The 23,767-nt window shown below is 51.4% G+C and overlaps 1 protein-coding gene across 5 annotated transcripts in view; it reads left to right on the plus strand.

The window, feature by feature from the left end:
- Arrb1 (arrestin beta 1) overlaps window positions 1–23,767 on the plus strand; it is an 81,502-nt gene that overhangs the window by 51,977 nt on the left and 5,758 nt on the right. For 3 of the 5 annotated variants that reach the window (XM_042687173.1, XM_042687180.1, XM_042687171.1), the window contains exons 2-15: window positions 2,406–2,436; window positions 4,247–4,307; window positions 7,292–7,336; window positions 7,914–8,110; window positions 9,807–9,866; window positions 10,486–10,553; window positions 12,126–12,261; window positions 13,364–13,448; window positions 14,151–14,223; window positions 16,655–16,792; window positions 17,912–17,995; window positions 19,505–19,528; window positions 21,370–21,440; window positions 22,523–22,574. In XM_042687173.1, the coding sequence (XP_042543107.1) occupies window positions 2,406–2,436; window positions 4,247–4,307; window positions 7,292–7,336; window positions 7,914–8,110; window positions 9,807–9,866; window positions 10,486–10,553; window positions 12,126–12,261; window positions 13,364–13,448; window positions 14,151–14,223; window positions 16,655–16,792; window positions 17,912–17,995; window positions 19,505–19,528; window positions 21,370–21,440; window positions 22,523–22,574 (1,125 nt within the window). The remainder of the gene's footprint in view (window positions 1–2,405; window positions 2,437–4,246; window positions 4,308–7,291; window positions 7,337–7,913; window positions 8,111–9,806; window positions 9,867–10,485; window positions 10,554–12,125; window positions 12,262–13,363; window positions 13,449–14,150; window positions 14,224–16,654; window positions 16,793–17,911; window positions 17,996–19,504; window positions 19,529–21,369; window positions 21,441–22,522; window positions 22,575–23,767) is intronic. The other 2 variants (XM_042687187.1, XM_042687172.1) reach the window with 1 other exon arrangement.

Below are 23,767 nucleotides of genomic sequence, written 5' to 3' on the forward strand. Positions count from 1 at the left end.
TTGTTGTCAAGACCAGCAGTGTTCTGGGAAAAATACTTAAGACCTGCCTGGCCAATGCAGCAGCTGTTGTTGTTTGAGGAAGCCCCCAGAGTCCCTGTTTCCTGAAGGTGATTGCCCCGGTGTTGATTAAGTTAAAGGCAGGACATCGGGACATCTCCCCACCCCCTTTCCTGCCCCTCAAACACCCTCCCTGCGCCCCTCCTTACTCTTTGATTCCTTCCTCTTGCCTTCCTCTCTCCTGTCCTCATTTCCCCTCTTTGCTGTTACATTTGATGTTGATTGAAAACACCTGCTTTGGGAAAACAGCAGGGTTAGATAAAAAGTGCCCAGCCTCTGGAGGCAGATAGATAGAACTAGGTCTGGATCCTGACCTAGCCTCTAGCAGTCTGTGAGTTCCAGGGCAAATTACTGCATCTCTCTAAGCCTCTACTTCATAAAATATCCGTTCTGTAGTGGTGTTAGGAGAAACAATTAACCAACTCAAATGCTCTTCTTCCTCCCTGCCCCTCTCCCTCCTTCAAAAGTCTTTCTAGCCTAGCACAGGTGCCCTTGGGCACCTGTGTCCCTCCCAGTAGACACTGGAGTAGCTTTCCCTGACTCAGTTCTTTGGGCTTTCAGGCATCTGGGGCCTCTGTTTCCCTCAGACTCTGAGTTCCCTTGGGCTGGAGGTAGATCAGAGTTGGGACGTTTTGGGGTCCCTGGCACCACTTCTCGGGTCTCCTCCACAGACCTGGGCCCTGCTTAAATGAGCTGCTGGTTCCGCTACCGGTGTGATCTGTGTTTTTTCTCACTTTAGCAATTATCACACCCCAGCCAACTGTGGCATCTTCACACTCCCAACACTGATGAATATTGATGAGGAGAAGAACCAGGGGGCCCCTAGGGAGGAGGGAAAGGGCTGTGCCAAGCTCATCTTTGCAAGCAAGGCTTAGACCCATCTGTGGTCCCTGGGGCCCCCCAAAGTGGAGATGGGAAGCAGAGCCAGGGCAATGGAGGCATGCGCAGTGCCACCACCCCACTGGCCTTGTTGGAGGGGAGGTGGCTTAGTCCTACCTGGGTGTTTATAGACCTCCTGCTCCTGGTGAAGGATTGGAGGGGGGGGGCACACATTCTGTCACCTTCCTGTGGGCTTCTCCCTCTTTTTGTGTTGGTTCCATCTTTCTCTGTGTGAGTTCCTCCTCTTAATTCTGCCTCTTGTTCCATCTTTTATTTTTACACCTGTGTCTCTTCCCTTCTTTCTTCTCCCCTTTCCCTCCCTCCCTCCCTCTTTCAGCACCTCTCCTTACCAGTTAGGTCCCTTTTACTTTTCTTCTCTCCCTCCCAACAATTATTCTGAGAAAGTCTGGGTTGGATGATGGTGAATAGGGAACAGATACAGCTTGGGGCAGGGTAGGAGGAACTGTAGAAGGCAGGTGCTCTGCTGTACACAGGCATGTGTCCTTTTCAGTTGACTCCTTCATTAATTCATCCATTTGTTCACCTAATAATTATTGAATGCCTGCCACCTGCCATTCCTAAGGTATCTACTGCAATTATGATGGTTGGGGACAAAGACACCTCATCTAGTTCTGGTGACGCAGGCATGCTAGCAGAGCGGGGACTGGCCAGGTGTGAGGTAAACAAGCAAAGCATGCTGGAGGTTGGTGGCTCACGCCTGGAGTCCTGCCTACTTGGGCAGCTGAGCTAGGAAGATGTGGTTTAAAGTCAGCCTAGGCAGGAAATTCTGTGATACTCTGATCTCCAATTAATCAGCAGAAAGCTCAAAGTGGAGGTGTGGCTCAAGTGGTAGAGTGCCAGCCTTGAATGGAAAAGCCATGTCAGAGTACAAGTCCCTGAGTTCAAACCCCAGTACTGGCACAAAATACACACAACAAGCAAAGCCTGTGGCAGGTTAGGGCTGGGGCCAGGTGGGTGTGGCTGAAGCCTCATATAAAGCAATGGGGAAAGCATCTATCTGGAAGAATCCCAATGAGCCATGAGGGCTGGGGTTGCTGGGGGAAGGCTCTGAGGCAGAGATCAATCTCCCTCTTGGATTGACAAACAGCAGCAAGGCTGGAGAGAAATGACTAAGAGTCACAGGCATTGCAGAGGAGATGCCAGGAGAAGGCAAGACCATATCACAGAGACCTCGAGGGCCCTTGAGGCTTTTCCTCAAGTGAGACTTGGTGACACTGTGTGTAAAGCGGGCTGCTGGGGGCTGTGTGTATCCTGGGAGGGTTCATAGTGAGGATGGCTGCCGTGCAGACTTATCAGTGCGTAAAGTAAGAGGCAGGTAAGCTGGGCCCTGTTCCGTTCTGTACCACTTTCCAGGCCCCTCTGTCTGTGATTTGGCCTCTGGGCAGCCTGTAGCAGCTCCCCGGGCAGAAATGCACTAACCCTGGCCCTGTCTCTCTTTCTCTCCACAGTGTGTTCAAGAAAGCAAGCCCCAATGGAAAGGTGAGTGTGAGAGGCCGGGCACAGCTCCTCCCTGATCCACACTCAGCCCTCTTGTGGGCCAATAGAGGCAATAGTGAGGGTGTCTCTGGGGAAAGGTACAGCTCTCTGGGGGAGGAGCAGCTGTTATTTCCTGTCAGAATGTAACACAGCTCTGTTCTCAGGAGCTTCCATCCAAACCAGGGTTCAGGGGACTCCCTCTGGAAACTTTCTGTCCAGACTTCAGGGAGTCTCATCTCTGGCTAGAGAATGTTGGCAAGAGACGTCAGTGTGCCTGTGAGAAAGAGAGTTCAAGCCGATCAGAGGAAATAATCTTCCTGCGTGAGAGGCCCTGGCATCACCTCATTATCCAGAGTGGCTGCCAGAGCCCATGCCCTTTCCTTCTCTCCACAGGCCTTAGGCTCCATCCTGTTTTGCTGCCAGTTCAGCAAATAGATATTAGTGGAATCATTCTGTGCCAGGTCTGGGGTGGCCCGGAGGGGACTGGGTATACTGAGATGAGTCAGTATAGTCGGTATATATACACAGCCACATAGCCAGGACTGGCCATAGATCAGTCACTTCCATGTAAAGGACCAAGTGTGAGATACAGGAACCTAAGAACATCAGAACCCAGGTGGGTTCAGGCATGCCTGATCAGGTAGGATCAGGCCTGGCTTCTTCTAGGAGGGATTCATTTCTAGGCAAGGTAAGATGAAAAGAGCCTTCTAGGCAGGAATGGAAAATTGGAGGGGGCTGGAGACATCTCAGGCATTGGAGCCTAAGTGCCAAGAGGGAATAGAGTAAGGGCTAGAGCAGCCGCAAGGCTGGGTCACAACAGTCCTGTGCCCAGGTATAGGAGTTCACATCGCCTGATTATGTGCTTAGAACCAGCTGTGCTTCTACATTTTCCCTTTTGTGCCCACAGCAGACATCACTAATCACCTTTCATCCTTTCCTGCTGAGATTCCTTTTCAATCCAGGGCCTGAAACAGACCTGACTAATCAATCTCACTTTCTGCTCAGAGTAAAATTCATTTATCATCCTTATTCTCCAGGCACAGATGAGGAACTCTTAAAGGGTTTTCAAACTGGAATGTGGTAGATTTGTATTTTAAGACAAGCAGTGTGGCTGAGAACAGCTCAGAAGGGAGTTTCCACTGTCAGCAGTGAGCATCAAGGGGCTGATGTGGACCTCCAGGCAAAGGGGGGCTGTGGGAACAGAGAGGGAGGGGTTTGAGAAATACAGCAGAGCTAGAATTGCCAGGACTGAAGGAGTGGGGAGGAGTACTTGGGAATCTAGGGTGATGTTCTGGGTGCATCTGGAATACCTGCAGTCTGGCTCCAAAGGAGGGAAGTAGCTCTTCAATTGCTCAGTGCTCCATAAAGCAAATCCTCACATGAGTGGCTCCCTGCCATTGTTTAGGGAGGAGTCGCTGAAGCGCTTGGAGCCAGGACCTGCACCTGTGTGCCAGTGTCCTGTGGAGCCCTCCCTGAGGAACCCAGCCCTGCTGCTGAGGGGCCTCTCTTGCCCTTTGGTGCTTGGTGTAAAGACTTCCCCAGGCCTCAGTGTCCTCATCTATAAAATGGAAACAGCAGCAACTCCTTCCTAGGGTTTTGGGCAGAAGAGGTACTGGAAAAACTTTCCAAAGCCTTGCTCTTGTCAATGTTAGGGTTGGGATGGAGATCCAAGCCTTGTGTGTAGTTCTAGCAAGGACCGTGGGTGGGTCCAGAGCTTTTAGAGGCAGCTCTGGGTGGTGGACTTTCCTCTGAGGCACAGCTAGTACCCCCTGGCCTAAAGCTGCTAACATCCTCTGTGCCTCTTCCTCCCTAGCTTACAGTCTATCTGGGAAAGCGGGACTTTGTGGACCACATCGACCTGGTGGACCCTGTGGGTGAGTGCTGGAGGGCTGGGGTGGGGCTGAAGGGACTGACTCAGGCCTCAGGGAAGAGTGCTGCTCTCTCGAGGGCCTGGAGCACAGGCCAGCCTGGCCTCCTGCCTCACTCAGAAACTGTCTTCCAAGTAGCTTCTTCCTCATGGAACCTGACCCCTCCAAAACATGACTGAGATGAGGAATAGAGAGGATGTGATGATGGTGATACTGTGGGCCAGGCACGGTGGTGCTCACCTGTAATCTCAGCTGTAATCAGGACGTGGAAGTAGGAGGCTCCTGGTATAAGGCTGGCCCAGGCCAAAGTGCTAGACTCTATCTATAAAACTGCTAGCCAACGTACTAGGGTGTGTATCTGTGTGTCTCAAATGATAGAGGCCCTGAATTCAATCCCCAGTATGGCAAACTAAATAAAAAGCTGAAGCATGGTTCAAGTGGTAGAGCACCTGCCTAGCAAGTACTGAGTTCAAATCGCAGCACCAAAAGAAACTTAAAAAGGCTTACTAGTGGGTGAGACAGCCAAGATGATTATCCTTGAATTTATTTTCCAATAGGAGAGTAAGCAACAGACAGGCTCCATAACTCACTCTAGGTCACACAGTGAGGAGGCAGAGGAGCTTAATTCAAGTCCTTTCCTCTGCCACCTTCTGATGCCAAGGGGTGGGAATGGAGGGGCTTGTGAGATTGGAGGTACTGCTAGAAGTTGGGTTGTGTTCACTGCTGGTATGTGCTTGGAGGGTTCTTTGTTGGTGGGGTCTGTCCTTGGGTGTAGGATGTGTATAGCATCCTTAGTCTCCACCCATTAGATGCCTGCAGTGCCCTTACCCCAGTGATAACAGATTGCCAAATGATCCCTTGGTGGAGAATCTCTTCTGATTCAGCACCACCCCTCTTTCTGGAAGACAAGGAGCCCATTGTCTTCCTCTGGCTCTGAATGCCCCCATTTTACAAGTGGGCACAGTGAGGCCAAAGACATGAATAAACTAAGATAACTGAAAGGAAGTGGCAGGTTGGGGGATGGCAGCTGGAAACTGCCTACAGCCAAGTTCAGATGAAGACATTGGAATGTGGTCTTGGTTCCAGAGAAGGTGGCCTCTCCCACCCTGTCTCTGGCGGCTGTGTGTAGGGACAAGTGTGTTGTTTCAGAGCTGAGGAGACAGCACCAGGGCAGAGACTTGGGGGACCCTGTGGCCTGTGCACAGAGCCAGGAAGCTGCAGGGAGGGAGGCTGGCTTCGCTCTAGGCCTCTCTCTTTGTGATCTGTGCAGGAGAATCCTGCTTTTTCTCTCCAGCCCTATCTGGGTATTTGGTGACTTTCAGAAGTTCAGTGTCCCCGCCACCCCTCCCCCCCACCTCTGCCAATTTCTGAGGAAAATTTACTTCCTCAGAGGAAGTGAGCCCATAATCTGGTATTTTGCCTGTGATCAGCTTTGAGCTGAAGTTTCCAGAGAGTTCTGATGCCAGGGCTGAACACAGTCATCTGCCTACTCAGAACAACAGCAGAGGCTGGGGCAGAGGGAGGGCAGCAGGGGACCAGTTTCCCTACCTAGGGCACCTGCTTTATGCCAGGCTGCCTGATGGGCCCAGCCACCCAGAAGGCTGTGGGGTACTATCTAGGGTTGATCACATGACACACAGTGAGATGTAGTCTGTCTACCATGACACCACCTTCTAGCTCAGGTTCCTGTTCTTGGCCACCCCAGCAGTCCTGGTCCCCTGGCCTGGCTGGTGTGAACATATTCCATCAGACCTGACTTTCTTCTACTGGCCTCCAAAAGGAGATGTCCATCAGGTATGTAAGCAGGCTCCTGGATAGGGTTGGGCACACCCCTGACTCCCTGTCACTAAGTCTGCCTAGGATAGTTAGCTTGGGTCCCCCCTAGGGAGAGAGAGAGATAGAGTATTTGGGCAGAGATGAGCTGGGGATGCCAGGTAAGAGCATGGTCCCTGAGCTGGTATTCCTGACCTCCTGGGGTGTTGAGCAGAGGATATCATTGCCCAGCTCTGAGCTCTACTCCCAGGGCAGTCCTGGTAAGGGGCACCAAGGCCCTCTCCATCATGCTGATGCATACCAGCCGCTGGGCTAGCCCTGAGCATGTGGGACACACTTTATGTATGTGCCCACCTGTCCCATGTAGGTCATATTCCAAATTCAGTCTCAGAAAACCTAATTCTGTTTCTAAGTTTGAGGTGGAGTTTGTTTATTGGTGAATCTGACCTAAACCCATATATGGAGCTGGGCTGAGTCTCAGCTTCCTGGCCAGAAGTGTGTCACTTCACCACAGGGACCTGTTCTGAGACGCGCATCATCAGTGTTTTTGTGGTGTGAACGTGATCATAGTATGATTGCAGCAAAATAAGACAACCAGTGATGTCATTAGGCAATATGTTTTATTGCAATCTATTTTTTTTTTTTTGAAATTAGGTGTCCATATGTAATCCACACTAGCCTGAAACTCACGATGCGTCCCAGGCTAGGCGTGGAACTTGGGATCCTCCTACCTCAGCCTCCCAAGGGCTGGGATTGCAGTTATGCACGAGCACGCCTGGCCCTGGACATATATTGGACTCTGTGGGTCTTCAAAACATACTTGGCACATAATTGTGCTTCCCCACAGGGGCAGCGGTGGGTTTGATAGAGCGGTGTATGGTCTGCAGAGGGCTATGTCCATGGGGACATATTGCCAGTTTGCCTCTCTATGATTCAAATCATTTGAGTTCCAGAGGATAACGGGTTTCAGACCCCTAGAAGATGAAGAAACAGGTCCAAGTCAGTGCTGAGTCTGCTGCTGGCCTGCAGGGGACAGAGTGCGGGGCTTGGTGCACATCAGACTGGGAGGTTGGGTATATCACTTCTGGGTGCTGGTGTTCCCATTTCTTATGATGCTGTTGGCTGGGCAGGTGTTTGGGCTTGGCTGTGGCTGGGCATTGGGGCTTGGCTTTGGAAGATTAAATTTGGGGATCTCCTCACTCTTCTGTTTCCCCTAGATGGTGTGGTCCTGGTGGATCCTGAGTACCTCAAAGAGAGGAGAGGTAGGCTATGGTCCCATCCTCAGCAGCAGGCGAGGCCCATACTCTGCCTATCGGGCCTCCCCTCCAGGGCCTCCCTGCCTCCCAGGCAGGACCTTGGCTTATCTTATAACCTTGTCTTGTCCATCCCCACTGTGAACCTTTATGTGGAGCCTCCCACCTATCCCCACTTTAGGAGAACTGGTCAACCCCACCCCTCCACCTCCAGCACTTTTCTCAACAGTATAGCATGACCATCAAGGCTCAGGTGCCAGCAGGGCAGGAGTTAGGGTCTCATTTTACAGAGGAGGGGGCTGGGCCAAGGCTCCCAGGCTTGGCCAGATCCTTCCCTGGGCCTCTCCATATGCCTAGACTAGAGTGGATAGAGGACAGAACTGCCCGGCAAGCAACCCTGACCTCCCAGGGTCCACAGCATGGCTCCCTTGCCCCGGCACCATGTCTCAGCTCCCCCAGGGAGATGGCACACTCTCCCTACAGGAGAGAGGACAGGCCTGGTGCCTCCAGAAATATGACTAGTGCTTGGGGAAGAAGAGGGGTGCTGTCCTCCCAGGCCCCGCTTCAATACCTCTGCTCCCCACAGTGTACGTGACGCTGACCTGCGCCTTCCGCTATGGCCGGGAGGACCTTGATGTCCTGGGCCTGACTTTTCGCAAGGACCTGTTTGTGGCCAACGTGCAGTCCTTCCCGCCGGCCCCTGAGGACAAGAAGCCCCTGACGCGGCTGCAGGAGCGCCTCATCAAGAAGCTGGGCAACCATGCCTACCCCTTCACCTTTGAGGTCAGGGGCCCGGCCGGGTCACCTCTGGGAAATGCTCACGGTGGGCACATGAGCAGGGAATGGCTATTCTGTGTTACCCAGCAACTCCTTAGTGTGTATTGGGCACTGTCGTACTCTCTGTTCTCTGGCTACTACTGGGGATACCACCCTGGCCTATGTGCTATTATTGTTCAACCCTTCTGCCTCCAGTTCACTGGTGGGAGTGAAGGGGGCCCACAGGTGGTTGTGGAGAAGGACAAGCCCGGTCTGGTCCCTGGGTCATGACATCTTGTCTCAGACTGGCTGCCTACTTGTCCAGCTTCAACATGGCTGCCAAGGAGGGATGGCACAGTAGTTTCATCATGGCCTTTCAGTTCCCAGATTCTCAGGTTCAAACTCTCTGGGATTCAGGTCATCTCCCTCCTCCCCGCTTCCCTGAGAACAGAGAGGAGAGTGGGGATCAGACTCCTCATTCCCACGCAGATGTGTGAGTTCTCTGGCTGCCGTGACAAATGACCACACATGTGTGATAAATATGCCAAGCAAAACAACCCAAGTTGATCGCTTAACCTATCATTCTGGGGGGAGGGGGGTCGGGTCGCAGGGCCAAAATGGGTCTCCTGGGGCTAAAAGCAAGGTGTTGGGAGGGCTGAGCCTTTGGAGGAGAATCCATTTCCTTGTCTTGTCTAGCTTCCCATTCCTTGGGTACCGCATGCTTTCCTTAGCTCATGGCCACCTCCTCCATACTGAAAGTCAGCAGTGGTATGTTGAGTCTTATCTGTCTTCTCTTGGCACAGATTCTTCTCCTCCCCTTCTTCCTTGCTTCCTCCCTTTCTCTGTCCTTCCTTCCTTCCCTCCATTTTCCCCCTCCCTCCCTTCCTTCCACCTTTCTTCTCTCCTTCCCTCCCTCCCTCCTTCCCTCTTTCCCTCCCTTCTCATTTCTCAGGGTCTCACTATACCGCCAAGGTTGGCTTGTGGTCCTTTGACTTCACCTTCCCATGCCTAGTGTTCTACTTCCTCCTTAATTAATTTTTATGCCCATCCTGGGGCTTAAACTCAGGGTCAGGATATTGTCTCTTGAGGTTTTTTGTTTTTGTTTTTTTTTTTGCTCAAGGCTAGCACTCTACCACTTGAGCCACAGCCCCACTTCTGGCTTTTTGGTAGTTAATTGGAGATAAGAGTCTCATAGACCTCCTGACGAGGCTGGCTTTGAACTTCAGTTTTCAGGTCTCAGCCTCATGAGCAGCTAGGATTACAGGTGTGCGAATTGGCACCCAGCCTGCTTTATCTTTCAATGACTTTGTCATTGCACTGGACCCACCAGGATAGTTCAGGCTATCCGTCCCATCTCCAGATCCTTAACACAACGGCTAAGTCCTTTCCTGTAAGGTAAGGTTTAGGGGACTGGGACATAGACACCTTTAGGGAGCCATAGTTACTTTACCTCAATAGACATCATGAAAGATCTTTTCCAACATTGCTGTGAGGCCAGGGATTGAGTAAACCCTTGAGATTAAAAAAAACAACAATGAAATCTTGGGGCATGGTGTGGCACAGTCCAATGGGGAAGGTGGTCTATTCTAAGACTCTCTAATCTGATGGGGGAAACACAGCCATTCTCAGGGGTGCTGATATGAGTGTGAGATGAGTAGTGGGTGTAGGCATGGAGGGGGACACAGTGGTGGTGTGATGGCAGCTCATTCTGTTTTCCGCACAGATCCCACCGAACCTCCCATGCTCAGTGACATTGCAGCCAGGCCCTGAGGACACCGGGAAGGTAGGTCACTGCAAGAGGGGTGTCTCAAGTCCCCAGGTTCTGGGCTTTTTCCCTAGGAGAGGGGCTGTCTACCCTGCCCACCATCCCTGCTCAAGCCTCCTAGGCCTAGCCTGGCTGGTCACACGGAGACAAGCAGTCTCTTCAGGTAAGGTGCCTGTCAGGTTGGGACCTGCCTGATTCCCACTCTGTGACAGGAGTCACTCTGGCTGAGGACCTGCACCTGGCCTCACATAGCTCCCAGTACGGAGGGAAACTGAGGCTCAGTAAAGTGTGACACTACTAGTAGGGCAGGCTCCAGGCCTCTAAAATCCCTTTGTTCTTTTGGAGTGGGGGTGGTGACTGAAGTACCCCAGTACAGGGTCTACATCCAGGGTGCCCAGCCCTGCTGCTGGTGGCAATTTCTATGGCTCCAGGTGCACAGCCTTGGGAGCAGCTTGGTGGGAGAGGGAGAGGGAAACAGAGGGAGTATTACACTGTGGCTGGGCACAGGGGTTCGGGGCCAGGTCAGGACTTGGTGTCCCATCCAGAGCTCTTGTTTGTGAGATGCTAGCCCGGCCATCTGTGTGCTGGGGGACCTTGCCTTTCCAAGGTCCTGTGGTCAGCAGTGCATCTTCCACAGGCCTGCGGCGTGGACTATGAAGTAAAAGCCTTCTGTGCGGAGAACCTGGAGGAGAAGATCCACAAAAGGTGTGCAGGAGTCTTTCAGGAGGGAAAGTCCTAGGAGAGGTGGGTGAGGTGGGTAAGGAGTAGCTGCGTGCTCCAGCCCTGGCACTCGGAGAGGGCATTCTGACAGGCTGGTAGGTCCTGAAGAGCATCTGGAGAGGTAGCCTCAGCCTCACAGCTTCCTTCCTTACCTCCCTGCCCCTGCTCCCCTCCCCTCCAGACTGCAGGTCTTTTTATTTTAGATTCAGATTGTGTTGAGTGTTCAGCAGGATGTCTCCAGGCCATCCTCATTACCCTGTTGGTCTCCTAGGAAACCACAGGCAGGACCAGTGTGTCATAGAGGCCTCTGAGCAAGAGAGGGGGAGTGGAGAAAGTGAACCCACTGAGGGAACAGTGTGAGAGAATCACACTTGTCTCCAGCTAGCTGGGGTTGGTACTCTCATAGTGCACTGACAGAGCCCAGGCTGGCTGGGGGGAAAGTATCTGGCACTGACTAATCATGGCTGCCTTTCCTGGGCCAGGTCCCGCCCTACCTCCTGGCTGCTAGTGGTGGTTCCCAATCTCAGTGTCCCTGCTTCTGACCCCAATTCCTAGAGGAGGCCAAGGAGGGTTCAACCACCAATTCAGAGGAGTGGGCTGAGTTTGCCACCTGGTGGCTATAGCATGCATTACAGGCATTATCAACAGCAGCCTGGACAACTCCCCTGTGGGAGCTGCCTTTAAGACCTGAAACCAGGGAGGAAGGATGAGATCTATAGATGCAGGAGGGAGCTGGACCAGAGCAAGGGAGAGGAGGTAACTTTCAGACCCACTGTCCTCAGCCCACCCAAAATGAGACATCATAAGATCACAAAGACTCACTGGTAATAGTGATGGAGTAGCCATGATTTCTCAAGAGCTCAGTAGGTGCTAGAATGTTGGGAAGGTATGGGCCAATTTCATCCTCACAGTGGTCCTAAGAGGAAAGTGTACCACTGTACAGACAAGGAAACTGAGCCACAAGGTTAATTTACTCAAGGTCAGAGGGAGGTGAGAAGAGAGGAGCTAGGAGCATGACCCTCGTAGGAAGGCCTAGAGAGTGGAAACAGTTCCCTGTTTTGTTTTGTTTTGTTTTTGTTTTTGTTTTGTGCCAGTCCTGGGGCTTGAACTCAGGGCCTGGGCACTGTCCTTAAACTTCTTTGGCTTACGGACAGTGCTCTACCACTTGCGCCACAGTGCCACTTCTGGCTTTTTCTGAGTAGTTTATTGGAAATAAGAGTCTCACAGACTTTCCTGCCCAGGCTAGCTTCGAACTGTGTGTAGTTGGGATTACAGGTATGAGCCACCAGTGCCTAGCTAACAGTTCCCTTTCTTGCCATTGCTGGATACCAAGCCACAGACCCAGTGAAATACCGGCATGGGATGGCTTAGATGGAACAGGAGAGAGTAGAGTTGCCAGATGATGACATGGCTCCTAGGCGAGGCTTTGTAGTTAGCTAGATTTGATGGTAATGGAAGCTATGCCAGCCTCTTGATCAGGAGAAGGACATGGGGATCACAGAGAAAGAGAATGCAGGCGAGTGACTCTGGCCATCATTCACCCTGCCCAATCCTTAGGAATTCTGTGCGTCTGGTTATCCGGAAAGTTCAGTATGCTCCTGAGAGGCCTGGCCCTCAACCTACAGCGGAGACCACCAGGCAGTTCCTCATGTCAGACAAGCCATTGCATCTAGAAGCGTCTTTGGATAAGGAGGTAGGAGTCTGGGCCTTGGCTGGAGGGAGAGGGGGAGGCTGCATTCCCAGGCCTCAGTCATAGATCCCACTCTCTCTCTTGGCATCTGGGGACTTCTCAGGACAGAGCTCTGTCCCCAGCCCTGGGACCACAGGGCTCAGATAATCAAGACCTCTCTTGGAGGCTTAAGAAAGCCTCTCAAGGGGCTGGTTGGGTGGCTCAGTGGTAGAGTTCTTGCCTTGCATGCATGAGGCCCTGGGTTCCATTCCTCAGCACCACATAAGCAGAAAAACTGGAAGTGGTGCTGTGGCTCAAGTGGTAGAGTGCTAGCCTTGAGCTGAAGAGCTCAGGGACAGCACCCAGGCCCAGAGTTCAGGCCTCATGACTGACGAAAATGAAAGCCCCTCAAGGCCAGGCAGAAGCCTAAAGTGTGCAGGTGGCTTTGGACTTTCCAGAAGTACTTGTCTTTCTCCCCTTGTACCAACTACCTGCTTTGGGTCAGCTTTTATTGATAATGACCAGCCAGGAGGCGAGGGTACAGCTGGGCTGGGCATGCCCTGTCATACCCTACTTATCCCTGAGCAATAGGGCACCAGAGCCTGCAGAAGGCAGGGAATGCTGAGCTGGCGGACTGATGCCAGCTGTGAGCGACCCTGCTTGGGGGTGAACTCTGCTCATTCTTGGAGACAGCTGAAGACCAGTACCTGGTGCACAATGCCACTGAGACTCTTCAGTGAGGACACAGGGCTGGCTTCCTCAGAGGACTGGGCAGTCCTTCCTCCCTGTCACCTGCTTCTTCCAGAGCCTCCCAAGTCTCAGGCCACTAGAGCCTGCAGGGACTCAAGACTCAACCTCATTGAACAGAGGGAGAAACTGAAGTTTATGTAACCCACCCAAGGTCATAGGGCCATCACCACCAGCATTGCCATTGTTACTGTTAACTGAGAACAAAGGCTAATATGCTTGGTGGCTTCAATGCCACCTTGCAGTGGGAGGCAGTGGCAGAACTTGGGCCAAAGTTAGAATAACCAAGGTTTGGGAAACCTCCAGGGGGGTCTTTCTTCCTCCCTCTTACTTTGAATGTTGGTGTCCTCCTTGTCCACACTCTCCTTCTGCCTTCTAGATCTATTACCATGGAGAGCCCATCAGTGTCAATGTCCATGTCACCAACAACACCAATAAGACAGTGAAGAAGATCAAGATCTCCGGTACTATGGGTAGAGAGTCAACTTGGGGGGTGGGCAAGAGGGAACCCTTACAAGAATTATGATAGCCAAGATCTTGCTTCTTTAAGGTTCTGTGGTAAATTGGGTATAGGGGCATACACCTTTAATCCCAGCTACTCAGGAGGCAGAGATAGAAGGATGCTGGTCCTAATTTAGGCAAAAGCATGAGACCTTATCTAAAAAATAAACTAAAGCAAGAAGAGTTGGAGGTATGGGTTAAGTCCTAAAGTGCTTCCCTAGCAAGCATGAGGCTCTGAGATCAGTTTCCAGTCCCACTCATTCTACCTCTCCAAATAGAAAACAAAAAAGAGTATAGACAAAAAAAAGCACTGCCCTCAAGAACCTCAAGCCCAAGGTCTGCTGTGAGCCAAGAGGTTTGGGGGCTTTCATGGCCAGTGCTCCAGGCTGCTTGTGGACAAGCAATGGGTTTACTGTTCAGCTACCTCTCCTCATACGTTTCCTGGGTCCTGGGAAGTTTCCCCAGGAGAGACAGAACATTTTGGTTATGGAAGGGAATGAATGGTTTGGCGCACCCTCTTGGTGGAGGATATGGGTGATCCTACTACATAAGTGCCTACGGGTGGACTTTGGCCATTGCTGGGTGCTGAGAATCCCTCCCTTGGCCTAATAATCCTCCTGGGAGCTTCCCCTGGTTCACATGATGGCTTCCCTCTCCTTCCCCAGTGCGCCAGTATGCGGACATCTGTCTCTTCAACACAGCGCAGTACAAGTGTCCCGTGGCCCTGGAGGAGGCTGAGTAAGTGCGTGTAAGCCGGACCCTGGGTGCATGGGACTGGGTGGGAACAAGAAGTTCTGGGATTAGACATAGTCCCAGGTGACTCCTCTCCATCTACAGAGGGCTGTAGCTTTCCTCACCATTCAGAGAAGATGGTATCAAAGAGCCTTTTAGATCTAGAATCCAGGAAAAGATCTAAACCCACATCAACAATAGCTAATGAGTGGAAGGGAATCAGGGTTGTAGAAAGAGGATAATTATCCTGTCGCAGACACTTGGGTTGGAAAGAAACAGCTGGAGCCTCTGGGATTCCTAGGAGCCAGGGAAAAAAGGATAAAGCATTAAGCACAAGTCTTCCTTGTCTGATCAACTGGATCACCCAGCTGGCGGATCCCATCCAAAGGGTTACACGTGGTAGGGTAAAGTAATTTTACAGCAACCCCAAATAGTCTGGGTTTGGGAAAGTTATTGTGATTGAAAAATGAACTTAATTCCTAGCTTGTTGGCAGCTAAGGTGTGAGATCTGAAAACAAACATCTTTATTTACTGAAAGGGAGTATACACACTCATTGGATTAGAAGACACACTCATGCTTCTCTCCTGGCCCCCCCCCCCAAAAAAAATATATATATGAGATTGTACTTTATGTAGTTTTGTGTATATATGTATTTACACTTAATTTCAATGTATTTTTTGTGACTCAGAAACATTTTAATGTTTTTAATGATGTTGGTGGCTCACACCTGTAATCCTAACTACTCTCAGGAGGCTGAGATCTGGAGGACCAAGGTTCGAAGCCAGCCCAGGTGGGAAAATTTGCAAGACTCATAGTAACCAGCAAAAAGGCAGGCTGGAGGTGTGAGGAACAAGTACAGAGCCTTGAGTTCAAACTCTAATTCTGGCAAACAGTAATATCTATTTGTTGCTTTAAAATAAATATGAATGCTACAAGACATGCATGGTATGGCCTAGGGCTGCAAGGCACAGACCCAGAGTGAGTAGAGCTGGAGTCCTGCACATGCGCAGCATGGCCAGTTGGGAGAGGAGCGGCTCATACTGAATGCCTACAGTCTCCCTCACTGCTCACAAAGCCCTGCTGTCCTCAGTGTATAGATGAGATGTGGCTTGTTCATCTCACAGAGCTAGAGGGAGGCAAAGCAAAGCCTGGACTATTCCAGCTCTGGCCCACTGTCTGCTTTCTGCTCCTGTCTTGTTAAAAAGGAAGAGGAGAAACAGAGGAAAAACAAGTAAACATTGAACCATCAACCTATCCCCATACATGAACAGATGTGTGATAAAGCAAGTAATGTGTGTGTGTGTGTGTGTGTGTGTGTGTGTGTGTGTGTGTATTTGGGAGGTGGGAAGGTACATTACTGGGGTTTGAACTCAAAGCCTTGAGCTTGCTAGGCTGGTGTCTACCACTGTAGTCACACCTCTAGCCTGGCTTTTTGTTGGTTGTTTTGGAGATGGAGTATAGCAAATTTTTCTGCCTGTGTTAGCCTCAAACCATAATCCTCCAGGTCTGACTCCTGAGTCAGCTAGGATCACAGGCATGAGCCACCAGCACCTGGCTATAAGTACAGGTGTTTTTGTTGTTGTTTGTTTGTTTGTTTTGTTTTTAGTGCTCATCCTGGGGCTTGAGCTCAGGACTTGGAGTGTTTTTTGATCAAAACTAGTAGTCTACCACTTCAAGGCTAGCAGTCTACCACTTGAGCCACAACTCCACTTCTGGCTGCTTAATTAGAGATAAGAATCTCACAGACTTTCCTGCCTAGGCTTGGTTTGAACTGAGGTCCTCAGGTCTCAGCCTCCTGAGTAGCTAGAATTACAAGTGTGAGCCACTGGCCCCTGGCTTGCAAGTATAGTTTTAATTACAGAACCTAGATGGATTTATAGCTGGCCAGTAGCTTCATTTGTGGTTTGCATGTAGATGTACATAAAAAAATAAACATAGCTGGGTGCCAGTGGCTCACTCTTGTAATCCTAGCTACTCAGGATGCTGAGATCTAAAGATCATGGTTTAAAGCCAGTCCGGGCAGGAAAGTCTGTGAGACTCTTATCTCCAATAAACTTCTCAGAACAAGCTGGAAGTGGTGGTGTGGCTCAAGTGGTAGAGTGCTGGTCTTGAGCACAGACAGGCTCAGGGACAGTGCCCATGCCTGAGTTCAAGCCTGAGGACCAGAAAAACACCAAAAAACAAAAAAACCCTTCAGTGTTTTAGCCCAGGCTTCCCCTGTTAGTGTAGGATGTGCATGCACCTGTTACAGGCAGCAGTGGGCTCCCTGCCAGAGCCAGGACTGGCCCATGTGGTCCCTGCCTCTGGGGGACAGAGGTTAGCACAGGCTGGCTTGTTTAGCAGGTCTGGTAGATGGCCTGGCTGAGTTGGGGCTGAGGGCAGGAGGGCAGGGGTAGGTTGTAGGGAGGAGTGTCTTCACCCTTGCCTTTTTCCCAGTGACACGGTGGCGCCCAGCTCAACATTCTGCAAGGTCTACACACTGACACCTTTCCTGGCCAACAACCGGGAGAAGCGAGGCCTGGCCCTGGATGGCAAGCTAAAGCACGAAGACACAAACCTGGCCTCCAGCACCCTGTGAGGACCCCCTCTTAGGCCTGAGCTCTAGGTGCCCTCCATGGCCACGCCCTCTTGAGTCAGCAGTATAATGACCTGAGGCTCAGGCTGTCCTCATCACCCAGCCATTGGCCAGTCAGGGAGGCCATCTCCCAATTTCCCCCTATCCAGACTTGGCTCTCTTAGGCAGTATCAGCTGGTCCAGGGAGGGGCAGCTGGAAGGCTTCCTGTCAGGTGGCTGCTCATAATGTGGTGTCCTAAGCTGGTGGGGGGGGGGGGGGGGGGTGTGTCCCTGCGGCTGAGCAAAGGTAGAGGACATGGCTCCTGGATGGGGCCTAGCGAGAGGGTGATTTGGGAATCTGGAGAGACTGGGGTGGTAAATCCAGATGTGAATATCCCTCCCAAGTCAGGGACCCCCGGGCAGCCTCACTGAGCCCTCAGAGCCACCCCACTCCCTGTAAAAGTTCTGGCCCTTAGGCACTGCTCTGTGAGACCCCTGCAATGTTCCCAGCCCAGACTCTTGGTTTGGGCCAGACTATTGTTATCATCCCCTGCACAGGGTGCGCATCTACCTACCTGGGTTCAAGTCCTCCCTGTGCACCAGACCCAGTGGAGCCCTACCTCCTCAGAAATATCCTTCCCGTCGGGCCCGGTGGCTCATGCCTCTAATCCTAGCTACTCACGAGGCTGAGATCTGAGGATTGCAGTTCCAAGCCAGGCAGGAAAGTCCAAGAGACTCTTCTCTCATAAACCACCAGAAAACCAGAAGTGGCGCTGTGGCTCAAGTGGTAGAGCGCTTGCCTTGAGCTGAAGTGCTGAGGGACAGCGTCCAGGCCCAGAGTTCAAGCCCCATGACTGACCAAAAATGTTCTTCTCTTTCCAACCTGGCCCTTTCTGCCCAGTGGGCGTATGCTGTGAATCTGTGGCAGAGTAGAGCCAGGCTGGGAGGGGTCTGGCCAGGCTCAGACAGCCAGGACACCTCATGGCAGCTGTGGAGTTCAGAGCCTGAGTCCCAGCTCCCTTGGGACTCCGCTTATCTTTCTCGCCTCCCTCCGTCCCCGAGTGCCATCCTCCCGCCCCACTGCCCATGTCTTGCTCACCAGTGAGCCTGGAGGACAGCTTCTCCCTGTCGCCCTGCAGGCTGAGGGAAGGTGCCAACCGTGAGATCCTGGGGATCATCGTTTCCTACAAAGTGAAAGTGAAGCTGGTGGTGTCTCGAGGAGGGTGAGTTCTCCAGCCAGCCCTAGAGTGGAACCCCTAGTATAGAGGCCCCCTGTAGTCCCTGCCCGCTCCTACTTATTTGCCTGACCCTTAAATTTTTTTTTTTGTAGTGGTATTGGGAAGTTGAACTCGGGGCCTCAGGGCCTCATGCTTGTAAGACTGGTACATCACTGATACGCCACGCTTTCCCATCCCTCCTCTTCTGTCTCCCCTCTACCCCCCACCTCCCTTGCTGGTTGCTTTTAGATCTCAACTTTCTGCCCAGATCCTCACCTGAGTGGCAGTCCTACTTTTAGGCTTCTTGTCCAGTAGGGACTATTTTGTCCAGGTAAAGATGAAATGGTCCAGCTTCCCTCATGGCGATGGAAGCTTGCAGACTTTTCTGAACCACGCAGACCTGGCACACTATTCTCCCTATCTCAGCTTAGGATGCCCGGGATGCCATTGTGCCCAGAAATGTGTTGAGAAGGGAGTCTTGAGAACTTTTCTGTCAGGGGTTGGCCTCAAAACACAATCCTCTCATTCTCAGCCTCCCAAATACCGAGGATGAGATACATGCATGGCCAGGCGGCACCTGGCTTGTTTGCTTGACCTTTTAGCTGAATCCACCTGTGGAGGAGGAATGGGACCTGAGGACTTCCTGCTCTCCTCCCTTCCACTCCCTCCTCCCTACGTCTTCCTCTCCCTTTTCCCCCCTCCTCTCCTAGTGGCCCTCAGTCTCCCCTTCTCCCCATCTCTCTCCTTCTTTCCTCCTTCTCTTTACTCCACTAGGCCTGTACCTGATGCAAAGGATGGAGCAAAGAGGGAAAGTGGATGGCATTTTTAGTCTGTGCTGTCTGCCCAGGGGTTGCCTGCACCTCAGCACACGTCGGGCACAGCACCCACCCCCACTCTTGCACAGACGGAGGAAACAGCTAAAGGGACTCAGAATCGCACAGCTGCATTAGGATTTGTTAGATGGGCAGACATTTTTATTTTATAGACAGAGAAACAGAGGCCCAAACAGTTCCCTAGTTACTTCCTCATTCTTCCTCCTCAGCCTCAGCTGTTCAGCTAGGTGCTGGGGTGCAGTGAGGACCAGATGTAGTCCATGCTCTGGAGCATAGCTGGATGGGGGCTCAGTAAACCCCTCGTCTCCCCATCTACCAGGGCTACATGTTGTACACTAGTTAAGCTTTCTAATTTTGAAGGTTTTTTTTTTTTTTTCCTCATTTAGTTGACACATGTCTATGGAATGCTTGAAAAAACAAAACGTTAGACCAAGAGCCCCTTTATCATGACAATGGTTTCCTAGGGTCCAGGGATTTGCTAGGCTGGGCCTGCATCTCAGTCCCTGCAGGCTTATGCTAAACCACTGCCCTGAGTGGGTGGTCAGAGCCACAGAGGGGTGGGGAGTGTGTCTCGGGTCTGCTGTGTTTGGAGCAGCAGAGGTGGTGAATAAATGTGCTTTCTCTTTTCTTTCGCTCTGCACTCCTTCCTGGCCACTTCTCCTGCCTCCTCTGACCTACCTAGCCTGTTGGGAGATCTTGCATCCAGGTAAAGTCCCTCCTTTGTCCTGTCCTGTTTGACTCACTTTCCTGGAGGGACCAGGGACCATTAGCCTGGCTGACCAGTACCACAGGCACTGGATTAGAAGGAATCTAGTGGTCATTTTGGATTATAGGCCTACCTGGGGCTCAAAGCATTTCCCAGTGGACTCTAGGGACTGAGCTTTGACATCAAATACTCTACCATATTCTTCTTTTTTTTTTGTGAGTCCGGTCGTGGGGCCTGAACTCTGGGCCTGGGCGCTGTCCCTCAGCTCTTCAGTTCAAGGCTAGCGCTCTACTACTTGAGCCACAGCACCACTTCTGGCTTTTTTGCTTTTTGCTTATGTGGTCCTGAGGAATCGAACCCAGGGCCTCATGCATGCAAGGCAAGCGCTCTACCACTGAGCCACCTTCCCAGCCCTCTACCATATTCTTCTATTCCACTCAGGGGACAGGGACCTTTATATATAGCGGTAGTCTGGGGAATGGCCTGCAGGAAGGCCCAGTGAATGACTGATCATTAGTTCTAAGATGTTCAGGGGAAATGCAGGTTTTATGGTGGTCAAACTAATACACTGACCAGAAATCCCTGCTGGCTGAGTGTTGCTAAAGATGGCCCCTTAGGAAGTTTTGCTTTTCTAGACAAGATTTCCCTGGTAACCAGCCCAATGGACATACATTTCAAAAATGCAGATGTCTCACAGATGGCTGTTTGCTTTCTGTCACAAGACAGCAATATTATGTACCCTAAGCAATCAGGGGTCCAATTGGAAATCAATTCAATTCAGTGTAACTCGGCAAAGTCTGAGTCTAAACTTGTAAACAGGCTTGTGCTAGAATCCCAGAAGGAATCAGAAGCACAACTGCTCTCTATTTCTTCCAGCCTGATAAAGGTTTGGGTCTAGAATCTTCTGGCCATATCCTATGTAGCCATGGCGAAGGTTATAACCAGAATTCATCAGATGCTACCAGCATTCATCAGATGGTTCACTCTTCCAGGCAAAACTGAAGAGCAGCTCCTTTTGGAATAATAACCTTTAAAAAAAAGCCAAATTGCTTTGACAACTTTTTGACAGCTCTCCCTTACCATGTCCCCATTAAGGGGACATAATTATTTTTGGCAGATGAAAGCTTGTTTATCTACATCCCCTAGAAGTCCCAGTGGGTTCTAAAAGGTGTTAGCGCCAATGTTCAAGATGAGTTCAGTGATTCTCAGAGATGTACCATGCTCTCTGTGAGAGTGGCAGGGGCTGGCTTGTCCCTGGCTACTCCATTCTATGTTACTTGCCCCTTTACAGCTATGCCCAGACCACAAGATCATTAAGATGTGGCACTCACAGCCTGAGAGTGAAGGGTCTCATGGGCTAGAGGTGGCCTCACCTCAGCCCATTAGTAACTGTGCAGCCTTAGGCAAGAGACTAATCTTCTTATACCTCAGTTTCCCACTTCATACATTGGGGATAATAAGGTTGCTGTGAGGATGAGGGTTACTTCAAAGAAGGGTTTAGAACAGTCCTTGGCTCAGAGTCAGCAACCTACAGCCTTCTGTTCTTGTTATCAGTCTGTCTGTCAAGGACAAGGACAGAAAAGGCCTGTTCAGCAGCACCAGGCCAGTGGCCAGATCTTTCCTTCAATCCCTCCTTCCTCTCCCCAAGGTGTCAGACTGTGCACATGGTGTCCCAGCACTGGGCCCTGGGTTCCCTCCTGAGTCTGATGATCTTGGCAGGGCTCTAAGGTCACCTGAGCAGTTCTGCAGGAACCACCTCAGGTGCTAGAGAGTCAGAGTGGGAAGATCTCATCCTGATGTTTAGCTCCAGGCTCATCACCAGGTTTGGATCTGTGTTTCAGTGATGTGGCTGTGGAACTGCCTTTTACCTTGATGCACCCCAAGCCTAAAGAGGAGCCCCCACATCGGGAAGGTGAGCAGGATCTGTGGGTCATTGAGGTGGGGGGTTCCTACAATGAATTCTTTTCTCCACCAGCTCACTCTTGTCACCCCACTCCTTCTGGGTTAGACCTTGGTCCAGTGCCACCCCTTCCCCAGCTCCCCAGGAGCTTTTGTGGGGCTCATAACTCCTGTTTGCTTCTGGCCTCACTATGAGGCAGTGAGCCATGGCGCTCTTTCTCCTTGGGAAAGAGCAGAGAGCAGAGCACTTTGGCCCAGTATCCAGCATGAGCTGGGCCCTATTTGGTTGTAGGGAAAGAGGCTTTATGATAGGATGCCCTGCACACCCTACAAGTTTTACAAGGGATACATCTTGCTTGTATTCAGTTGAACCTAAGACTATCTCATTAAAAGGGACATTATATCGTGACCCCTAATAGTGCTCATATAATTAAGACTGTGAAATGCCACCAGTTGTAAAATACACTCCAAATTCGGAAAGGTTAAAATGTAAAGCAAAACAAAACCCCCAAATTCCCAAAACTAAAAATATGGTCGTCTAAAGTTTGTTCCTTTTTTTTTTTTTCTTCCCAGAACCAGGGCTTAACCTCAAGGCATCATTTCTTAGATTTTTTTGTTTTGTTGTTGTTGTTCAAGGCTACTGCTCTACATCTATAGTTACAGCTCCAATTCTGACTTTTTGGTAAACTGGAGAGAGATAGGAGTTTCATAGACTTTCCTGCCTGGGCTGGCTTCAAACTAGGATCCTCAGACCTCAGCCTCCTGAGATGCTAGGATTTCAGAAATGAGCCAGTAGCATACCAAGCAGGAAACATGGATGTTGGAGATCTTTCCATGGAGCAGGAAGTAAGAAGTTCTTCTGGTCCTCAGGCTTGCAATGGGCATGCTGGGCCCTCTCTTGCCTGCAGACTCTACCTTTAAGATAACTTGAGGGGTTCTGAGATTCTAAGACCTGTGAGAGACTCCCACCCTTCTTGTGCCCTTCCCATCTTAGCCTGCTCATCCCAGGATGAGGACATGCCCCACTTGTACCCACTCCTGCCCCCATCCTCCACCCCCCACTAACCCTGCAAACCCCAATTGCCCTGTGTTCAGTTCCAGAGAGCGAGGCACCTGTAGACACCAATCTCATAGAACTTGACACCAAGTAAGCGGATGCCTGGGGGGGTGGGCCTGAGGGCGGGATGGATGGTTCATTTGCATATATGCTTATTAACCCCTGAGGAGCAGCTGGTCTAACCTGTCTGCTGAGAGCCACCTCTGCTCACCTCTTCAGCAACCTGCTTGCCTGCATGTGACTTGAAGGACCCTCGGTGGTGCCTGTTCCTCTTCCTCCTGCCTTGGTGGGGTCTGTCTTCCCTCGTCCTTGCACGTCCGTCAGTCCATCCACAGCGCCTGCTCGACTGGCACAGGGCTGGTTGGGGTCCTGGGCTCTGCACTCCCTCCTCACCCAGGCCCATCTGGCTGTGGGTGGGAGTGGGTCTGGGTCTTGCTTCTGACTCCTGAGGACGACCTGATGTGGATTCCCCTGTGATGGCGGGCCATCGGGGCACTGAACAGTGGCCAGAGGGAGAGGACCTCAGCCAACAGCAGGAATCACTTCCAGGGCCCCGTGGCTTTTGGAGCTGGAAGGAGAAATATCCTTCTCTTGTTTCTTGGGAATCTCCAATAAGAGGCTTCAAGTCACCCCAGGAGGATGCCCATGTAGTTGGCTGAATTCCACTGGGGCTTCAGGGGGTTCAGTATGCTCTGCTGGATCCTCAATGTAAATGTTTTGTGGGAGGAGGGAAGCAGTTCTTCCTCCTGTAACCCCACTCAGGCACCCTGCCACCCCTTTTCTTCTAGCTACCTGTGTTTCTTACCCCAGCCCCTGTCCTATTCAGGGTCCCTTGGGGTAGCAAGTGAGCTAGAGCAGAAACCCAAAAGGGTTTCTTGGGTCCGTTCTTGGGAGAGTCAAAATATGCTGTGAAATCCCAGCAGCCTGGCCTCTCACAGTGGGGATGGAATAATTTCTTCCTTGGGCCATAGAGCCATGCTCTCTGCCCACCCTCCTCCCCTTCCTCCCCCCCCCCCCCCCCTCCAGCTGACATGCAGAATTGACTCACTTTTCCAACCCTGTGGCTTGAGAATCCAGCTTGTAACCCACTCTGGCCTCTCACAACCCCCATACATCCATATGTGACTGTCTCCACGGACATTGGTAGGCATCTATATCTAGGCTTGCTAGGCCTTTCTGACCATGATCACCCCGAAAGGTCAGAGATCTCAGAAAGAGTACTTCTGTCCTGGGTCCCTCTGCCTCTCCCTGCCATCCCTACCCCTGGAAACATGCCCCATTTT

The sequence above is a fragment of the Dipodomys spectabilis genome, unplaced genomic scaffold, assembly GCF_019054845.1.
Source record: "Dipodomys spectabilis isolate Male_0828 unplaced genomic scaffold, ASM1905484v1 ptg000003l, whole genome shotgun sequence".
NCBI lineage: Eukaryota > Metazoa > Chordata > Mammalia > Rodentia > Heteromyidae > Dipodomys > Dipodomys spectabilis.